The sequence below is a fragment of the Echinops telfairi genome, unplaced genomic scaffold (assembly GCF_000313985.2).
Source record: "Echinops telfairi isolate 266 unplaced genomic scaffold, ASM31398v2 ScPeMD7_18;HRSCAF=68, whole genome shotgun sequence".
NCBI classification, from domain to species: domain Eukaryota; kingdom Metazoa; phylum Chordata; class Mammalia; order Afrosoricida; family Tenrecidae; genus Echinops; species Echinops telfairi.
Window position 1 is genome coordinate 38,710,450 of NW_022103915.1, and position 9,571 is coordinate 38,720,020.

Sequence of the window (9,571 nt, forward strand, 5' to 3'; positions counted from 1 at the left end):
ATGCCCGTTGCCTCCTACTTCTTTCCTCTATTTCCTTTTACTTTCCTCTTGTCCCACCATCATGCTCAGCCTTCATTTGGGTTTTAGTAATTCCTCTCGGTTACACTGCCCTGGATCAAGCCCTACCAGGCCTTCTATAGCCTCTTTGCCACCCATTTTGGATCACTTGTTCTCTTGTCCCTGGTTTCTTAACACCCACTTCCTGCATGTGAAAGTTGGGCATTTAATAAGGAAGACGGAAGAAGCATTGATACGTTCGAATTTGTGTTGCTGGTGAAGAATTACTGAGCAATAAGTGCAAGGTGGGCAGAAGGTGGCAAAAGGTGTAATCAGATGGCAATCTCTATTCTGTTTTTCTTTACTTTTGTTTTTCTTCTTGGGAGCAAAACTAAAGAAAGTGGAGGAGAATTTTTGAGTGGCACACATGGTTCAGTGCTTGGCCTTTAGCTGTTAAGGTTGGTGATTTTAACCTGCTCAGAGGTGCTTTTGAAGACAAGCCTGGTAATCTGCTTCCTGAAGTTACAGCCTTGAAAAGCTACACAGCAGATCTCTTCTGCACGAGGCTGCCGTGAGTAGGCAACTAACAATGACAGCAGTCTTTCAATTTGGGTATTAGAAGAGTTAAGTGAAGAGTGAAGGGTTGAATATATCTGAAGTGTTAAAGAGGGCAACTTTAAAGTGGTGAATCAAGGTCTTTAATCTAGACAAGAAGTATGGAATAGGTAGAAGTAAGTCATGCACTACATTATAGGTTTCAGAGATTGCCATAAAAAAGTTGGAGAAATGTGATTGCACAACTATATTCATTATTTTTAAATTAATGAATTGGAATGGTCAAGTGAATTTTATAATTTAATAGCACGCAAACGAATTTGGCCCAGTAAAACTTAGGAAACAATATCCCCCTAAATAGTACTTTGAGATATTTACTAAGCAAAAATATGTTTTGTGACTTTGAGGTCACTTAATTATGGTCATTTTCCAACCCACTTCCCTCCAAACCCTGGGTCAATTACTCAGAATCAATGTGTGTTCTGTTGTTCTCGGAGCACCAGAACTGTTACAAAATGCTTATGGCTCACCAAAACCCATGGACCTCTTATCAAATGCTGCTTGGTAACTAAATCTTATCACAGTTTTATTAAAAAACCCAAAGACATAAGCCAAAAATTTACCAAACTCTATGATTTGTGAATTATATGTCAATAAAATGGTTAAAAACTTAAAAAATAACAAAAACATTGGACAAATAAAATTAAAAGAACGTGTACTGATATATTGAAACTAAGTAAAAATGACAGGTGGAAAACCAGACTCCATCATTTCACAAGATATATGATAGTAGGTACATTGCTTTGTTTTGGAGGTTCAGTATCATTGTGCAAGAATGGGAGATAATGAAACTAGCCTCAGAGAGTTGCTGGGATCATAAAGCACCCAGCAACCCTTACTATACTCAACATCCTCTCCATTCTTCTTTTCTTTTATTAGCAGGGACATCTATTTTAAAGACTGTAGACTTTATAACAGCAGCTGCTTTGGGAAGGCTGTTACTGACTGAGTACAAGAGAATTATAAAAGATGTAACAGATGTGCAAAAGTACAGCTGAGATAAATATGTTTAATTCTCTGTGTGTGTGTGAGACAGAGGGCAAGAGAAAGAATATTAAAAAGTCTTGAAATACTGCTGAAATTACAACAATATACTTCAAAAATAACATAAGACAGGAGATCCTTCTATTCATTCTACTAAGGGAATAATTGTTGGTAGTACTTTGGATAACTAGATAACATGCAAACGGCTTGACTACCTGGAGATAATAGCAGTTGACTGACTGGTATCCAATCTGAAGACCTGTAGGTCACCATCTGAATTTTCAAGGGGATCTGCATGTATTCTATGAATAGAGAGATGATGTCATTGGGAGTCAAAATTAGAAAATAAAACTGAGAAATATAAAGGCTGAGGAAAGAGGAGGAAGATACAGCTGCCTCCTAAGTATAAAAGTTGGATCTCCTGTCTTCTATTTATACTCATTCCTTAGATTGCTTCATCCCATCTCATGGTTTAAAATACTCTCAGACGTGCTGATAACTTCCATACCATGGGTCTATCTTTACCCATGACCTTTCCTTTAAACTCCAGACTATTATGTTCAATTGTCTATTCAATATTTCTAATAGTTCTTGACTTCTACTCCCTGATCTTTCCCATTGGGGAAAAATTTTTATCCTTTTAATTTCTCAGGTCAAAACCTTGGAGTTCTTCTTGACTTTTGCCTATATGGTCTTTCAGTTCATTAGTAAATATTGTTGGCTCTACTGGCTAATAATAACCAGGATTGGATTATTTTTCATACTCTTCACTGCTGCTACTCACATCTTACTCACTGTCATTGATTGGATAACTCATATAAGACAGGGTAGAGCTTTCCCTGTGGGTTTCCAAGACTGTAACTCTTTACGGGAGTAGAGAGCTGTCTTTCTCCTAAGGAGAGCTGGTTGCTTTGAACCCCTGACCTTGCAGTCAACAGCCCAATACATACCCTCTATGCAACCAGGGCATCTACCTCTTACCAAAGTACTACAATAGCCTTTGAGCTAGTCTTTCTGCCTTCTCCTCAGACCCTTCTATTCTCTATGCCACAGAGACGCTAGACTAAAGAAGCTAAGTTTAAGATGTTATATTATCCCTTATTTAAAACTGGCCATTTAAAATGACCCATCTTCTGGTTACGTCTCTATTAGCATCTCCTTTTATTTTGCCCCTTGCCTGCTATACTTCTGCCATATTCACCTCTATGCTGTTCAAGCATGACTAGCTTTTCCATTTGCTGCTCCCTCTGCCTAGAAAACATGTCTTCCCATGTGCCATACAGCTGCAGTGTCTTCCGATTTACATTCAGATGCAAACCTTATCAGTGATCCACTGATATCTATAATAGAAGACTATCAATTAGATTTAGACAGGAAAATGGAAACAATGTAAAGTGACCAAAATCTTCACAACTGGACCAATAGATAACATCATGAAAAACAAAGAAAAGGTTGAAGCTGTCAGGGATGTTATATTGTTTGGGTCCACAATCAACACTCACAAGGCAGCAGTCAACAAATCAAATGATGAGAGTTGGGGAAGGAGGGGGGGAAAAAAAAGAAAAGAAATCAAACGATGTATTATTGCTTTGGCAAATTTATTGCCCACGACGTCTTTAAAGTGTTAAAGAGCAAAGATATCACTTTAAGGTCTAAGGTGTGTCTGACTTAAGCCAGTACTTTTGATTGCCTCACATGCATGTGACAACTGGACAATGAATACAGAAGACTGAAAAAGAAGTGCTACCTTTGAATTATGGTGTTGGGGAAGAATACTGAAAGTACAGTGGAATGCCGGAAAAGCAAACAAATCTGTCTTCAAGGAAGTACAACCAGAATGACCCTGGGAAGTGAGGTTTGTGAGACTGCATCAGATGGACAGGTTATCAGGAGGCCAGCTCCAGGAAAAGGATGTCATGCTCTTAAGAGACTCATAGGACCCCAAGATTAGGGTCCTTACCCTTCTGGTCTAGAACTGAACTCACCCCATGTTGAAACAATCAACTATTTAAGATCAAAGGGTAGCATTTACTCAAAGACAAAGTTCAAAGGGTTGGGAAAGGAGGAGGACTGGAAACAGGAAACAATATTCTACTTTGGGGGGAGGGGGTGTTTCTTTCCCTTACAAGCCAAACAACTTATAAAGGTCATAAAGGCTTTTGAAAATTTCCATTTTCTAAACTTCCAAAAAAAAAAATCACAGTAATGAATGATTTATTTTTAAAATAAAATTAGAGATTAATAAAATAAAGAAATTCTGTTACTTTTTCCTTTACTGTTAAAGGAATAACTTTTTAAACTCTGAACTATTTTGGTTATGGTAAAAGGTTTTGATTTCAGCAGATTCATTTTTCAATATTTCCAGTTCAAACTTAGGGCCTATGATTGATGTTTTGTACAGTGTAAGTTAAGCTCTTTTGAGAGTCCTCAGAAAAAGACTAATTCTCTGCCAAAATCAGGCGCCAAATGACATTGTGAGACATTCTGAATATGAATAGCATGCCCCTAAAGATGCTATCTTTAAAGGAAAATGCTGGTCATCACACCTTCCTGGTGATTAAGTCACCTGAACATTTAGCAAGAAGAAGGGATTGCCATGGTGTCATGAGTCATTGAATTACTCCTTCACAAAGGCAAGCACATCATCACAGCAGCAGGGCAGGCACAATTCAATGTCTTGATAGTACTGAGTTTGTGTGTTTAAATATCTACAGTTAGTAGATAACTTTTTTTTAATGTGTTCCAAGAGTGGGAAGATATTGGCTGCAATATTTCATTCTAATATATGGATTTCTTAATATGTAGTTTCCAGTTCTTTCTTCCTCTCATCTTATTTATCTGAACTATCCTAATGCCAATCTAGTGTTCCTTATTAAAGGAACGTGACCCATTGGCAAGTTCTAATTCATGTATTCTATAACACAACAGATGTTACAAATACTTTATCTGAAACCATCCCCACCACTCCCCACCACCCCCCTTTTTTTTTTTACCTCATTCCCTGTTGACATGACTGCAACCACTGGAAATTTATTAACTTCAACCTCTGTGACACCTACAGTTGCCAGGAGACCAATCTCTGAGGGGCCCATGTGGGTTCCTTTGGCCAATACGCATTCCCCTCTTTTAATGTCATGGCCGATGGGTCTGAAAGTCAAAGCAGAACCGTAAGTGGTGTGAGTAGGAATGGCATTTTCTCAACTCAGAAGGTAACTTGAGTGTCAGAGAAGAACGCTCACAGAGAAAACAAGGTGACGAGACAGGCAAGGATAGGATAAAGGAATGAAAAGATTCTAAAAACTCTATGCTTTGTGTATGTTTAAAATAAAATTGCACAATGGGAGACAAAAAGTTATTTAGAATTTTAAAATTATTTTACAAATTGTTTTGTACTACATTATAGTTAAAAACTACAAACTTTCTTTGATATAAGGTAAGAATTTACATTGAAATGGTTTGTGGTATTCATAAGAAGTCCATAGCTGAATTGCACTGTAATGAAGAGAATAACACAAATGAGGTTGCAGTGTTAATTTCAATTTGGATCACTTAGGTTGGCCTTGTTCCGGGGCCACAGAGATTCAGAGGTATAGTCACCTTAGTCTGCCACCATTCAGATGAAAGAAGTGTAACTTTGTTACAAAATATATTTCATTGTAAGAATAATAATTTAAAGTATATGCACTATTAATGGTAGAGCAGTAGACTAGTTTTAGTATATAAAGAGAACCAGGTTATTTCATTATTATTGGTAATCAGTGAATGGGCTACAAGCTAATTGTGTAAATACTGAAATCTGGGGCTATTTGTACGAATAGCAAACTGGCTTATCTAAGAGGGTAGGGTTGGATAATTCAGGCTTATCTAGAAGTAGAGTTGGACAGTTCTGGATTATCTATGGGTAGGGTTAGCTTTAGATCATGCACACTCATGGATCTGCCTTCTTCACACACTGCTCTTGAATATTCCATTTGCCTTTAGAATTTTCATTAAAAAGTGAGTAGAACAGACATAGGACGTATAATTCAGAAAATTCATTTCATTGCTTGTTAATAGCCCTGAAAATAACAGCTAATTTATGACATTACAGATTATAAAACAGTCATACGCTCCTGTGTTGTCTATACATTCTATATGTTATGAACTTACCTGATATCTTGGCCTGGCCGAGCTTGCACCAGAATTCGTACTTCAAGTTCTTCAGTGCCCTATAATGAGAGAACATCATGTAATTTTAAACAGAACTAATGATCACAGAATTAATCTATTCAGGTACTTATCATCAGACAGGCCCAGAATATATAAAACTATAGAGAAAATAAAAACTGTTTGCTAAATCTTTGAAAACATGATAGATTCCTATCATGTTTGGTTCCTAAAAGATAAGGCAGCTTTGTGCCAGAAAATTAATCAAGTATCTTCTTGTTCACTTTTTAAATATAGTAATGAACCTTGCTTTGTAAGCAGCATTTGCAAGGGGGAAACACACACACACACACACACACACACACACACACACACACCACCATCGCCACCCACATCGAAAAAGGTTTAGGAAAAATTCCATTATCTTTCAGTTTCCATTTTTTCCATGAACTTTTCACGTGCGTGCGTGCGTGCGTGTGTGTGTGTGTGTGTGTGTGTGGTGTAGTAGGTTATACATTGGGCTGCTAACCACAAGGTCAGCAGTTCTAAACTAACAGCATCACTGCAGGAGAAAGATGAGGCATTCTATTCCATTAGAGCTACCATCACGGAAACCCCACGAGGCAGTTCTACCCTGTCCTATAGGGTCGCTATGAGTTGGAATTGACTCAATGGCAGTGAGCCTGAATTTTAATATATTTATATAAAATGAAAGGTCTTTATCTTGTGGAAAATACCTACAAGAAAAAACAGCACGAATTAACAGAAATGTATACCAAAATAAGCTTACACTATCTTGCTATTAACAAGCCTGATCAGGATCCAGTTTGGTACCAAGATAGATAAGACATGAGTTTGAAAAGAGCCCCTATAAAGCCAACTTTATAAAATGAAAGCAAGAACAAACATTAAATTTATGGTGAAGCTTGGGGAAGAAATGGTGAAATCGATGCTTAATTAGCAAGGTTATGGGGACAATGCACTGAAGAAATCAGCAATTTTCAACTGGAACCTTGCTTTAAGAAAGGATCAGATGATATTGAGGATGAAGCCCAAAGAGGCAGACCATGCACATCGATTTGCAAGGAAAAATATAATTTTGTTCATGCCTTAATTGATTGACAGCATGGAACAATAGCTAATACCATAAATATTTCAATTGGCTCAGCTTATACAATTCTGATTGAAAAATGAACGTTGCGCAAAATTTCCACTCGATGGGTGTCAAAACCGTAGTACCCAGATCAGCTGAAGACAAAGGCAGAGCTTCCGATGGAAAATTTCTAAACAAACAGAAACAAGATCCTGAAGCATTTTCGGGAAGAAAGTGTAAGAGATGAAATGCGGCTTTACCAGTTGTTCTGAAGACAAAGCATATCCAAGCAATGGCTACTGACTGGTCAAGGGCAAGTTCATGCCAATAGGTGTTTTTTTTTTTTTTTTTTTTTTGATGCTCAGAGAATTTTGCTTGTTGACATTGTGGAAGACCAGCAAATGATAATATCTACTTAATTAGGAGGCTGTTTTGAGATTGTTAGACAAAGCTTTAGCAGAAAAACACCAGGAAAGGATTAATCAGAGAGTCTGTTACTCCACCTCAACTATGCTCTGGCTCATTCCTTTCATCAAACAAGAGCAATTTTGTGAGAGTTTCTATGGGAAATCATTAGGCACCTACCTTAAAGCACCGATTTAGCTCCTGAATTCTTTATTTTCTCTGAAAAGCCACCAAAGGGTACCCATTTTTTTCAGTTACAAATAATGTAAGGAAGACTGCATTGACATGGCTAAATTCCCTCAGTTCTTGAGGGATGGATTAAATCACTGCTATCAGAGCTTAAAAATGGGGGTTATATTGAGAAATAAAGTTTATATTTCTTATTTTCATTTCTAAATTCCATTTTCCCACAAACTGTTTAAAGTCCTTTTGTATACGGCTATCCTATGGATGTGCATGGAGGCAACCTCTCTTTTATTCCTATGCATCATGGGCTTGGCACTAAGTCAAAGTTCCCAAATAGCTCCAGAAATTTCAATGAAGGACTTATAGTTTGCCTAGCAGATTTCTGTAAATTAATGGTGATCATCAATTTTACACTCATGGGCTGTGAATAATGTTGTGACACTGGAATGGGGTCTCTTCATCTGGCAGAGCCTGTGGATGCATGTGCTCTGGATTTCAATGCTCTGGTGGTTTCTCCAATGCCAATAAATCTGTTTGGACAATTTTAACAGCAGACAATGTGATCTGCATTCCCAGGAGTTGAATTTTACATGCTCTACAAGTTGATTAAAAATTAAATGATCAGATGAAGGAAAGTAGTTTTCTTTTAGCACAGCTGAGTTTCACTTCATTCCCAGCCCATGAGAATATGTTTATTATCAATATCAATATTTTACATAGAAGATATAGTAAACTTCTTTACAAATAAGTAAGATAGCCAGTCATTTAAACCTCAGTTGAAATGATTCTACTTAGCAAGTGGTTGATACTATGGTTTCAATAATTTCTCTGAGTTTCAGCAAGATGAAGATTGCTTAGCTACCAGATCCTCGCTTTTAGTCAACAGAGGGGAAATGACACTCAATATCTCATGACTTTTACTCAGTAGTAGTTCCCCCCAGAATTACAGAATGTCAGAACTAAAACCATGGTTTGGTTCAAATGCTTGATTTAATGCAATATTCAAGAACTAGTTCAAGTGTTCTTAGTTAAATTCTTCTCTATCAAATTATGAATGCATTATAACTACTTCATTTTTTCCCCAGAACAAATTTCTCAACAGTTAATATCTTTGCTCTTAAGACGGTCTCCACTTGTTTGTACTTAATTTCTTGGGGACAAATATAGTTTGAATCCTTCTATAATGAAAGCAATGGTCATTAAAAACCCAAACTCTCATATTACAAAAAATTTCCAAGACTTACGCTATTCCTTATTTATTGAAACCATAGTGTTAGGACCCCAACATAACCCCAAATACTGAATTAATTTCATAAACATGACAGAAAATATTGCCAGAAAAACAACGGAGCGATAAGACCTGGTAATGACGTACATCATCTGACTCCCTGATAAGTTCGGTGTCTTCCACTTGGACGACTGCGTCAGCACCGCAGGGGATTGGAGCACCTGTTGTAACCCGCATGACTTGTCCCGGCATCACTGTTTGAGTTGGCTGAAACACAAACATGTAATAGAGCTGATTTCCTTTGCTACAGCAAGGGAGACTTCTGGAGGGGATGTAACATTTTTAGAAAAACAAAAAACAAAAACCCAAAAACATGTACAACGAAAGTCTTAGAATTTTACTCATTTTGGGACAAAGTAATATACTGTATATACTCGAGTATAAGCCAACCCAAATATCTGCTGAAGCACCGAATTTTACCACAAAAACTGCATTAAAAAATGTGCTGAAGAACTCAGCTTATACTTGAGTATATACGGTAAGCTATCCTTAAACAGGTGTATTTACTACATCAATATGCTCTAATTTGATTAAAGCTGACTTTATATGCTCTTTAAAGTAATGGCTCTGAGATCTGTCCCCCAGTGAGCCTTTTGAAGAGCTGCCACTTATATTCTCCACTCTTGTCTCTCATTTCAATAATCAGATATTTTTTTTTGCTATCTATACAGAGATTTGAGAACCTGTAGGAAAAAAATAATGGAAAATATAATTTTATAAATGGCAATTTTGAAAAACAACACCTTGGTGATTCACTGAGTTTCTGATATTTGATAAATGCTTTATTACTTAAATCTTTTGCTTTATTACCTCAATCTTTTGGTTAAATAAAGACAAAGCAAATAAACCAAACATTT

The 9,571-nt window shown here is 36.9% G+C and overlaps 1 protein-coding gene across 1 annotated transcript in view; it reads right to left on the minus strand.

Moving 5' to 3' along the window:
- GPHN (gephyrin) overlaps positions 1 to 9,571 on the minus strand; it is a 292,262-nt gene that overhangs the window by 80,474 nt on the left and 202,217 nt on the right. Inside the window, exons 9-11 of the mRNA XM_030884864.1 lie at positions 8,802 to 8,921; positions 5,746 to 5,804; positions 4,590 to 4,743 (exon numbers count right to left, since the gene is read on the minus strand). Coding sequence (XP_030740724.1) covers positions 4,590 to 4,743; positions 5,746 to 5,804; positions 8,802 to 8,921 — 333 coding nt within the window. The remainder of the gene's footprint in view (positions 1 to 4,589; positions 4,744 to 5,745; positions 5,805 to 8,801; positions 8,922 to 9,571) is intronic.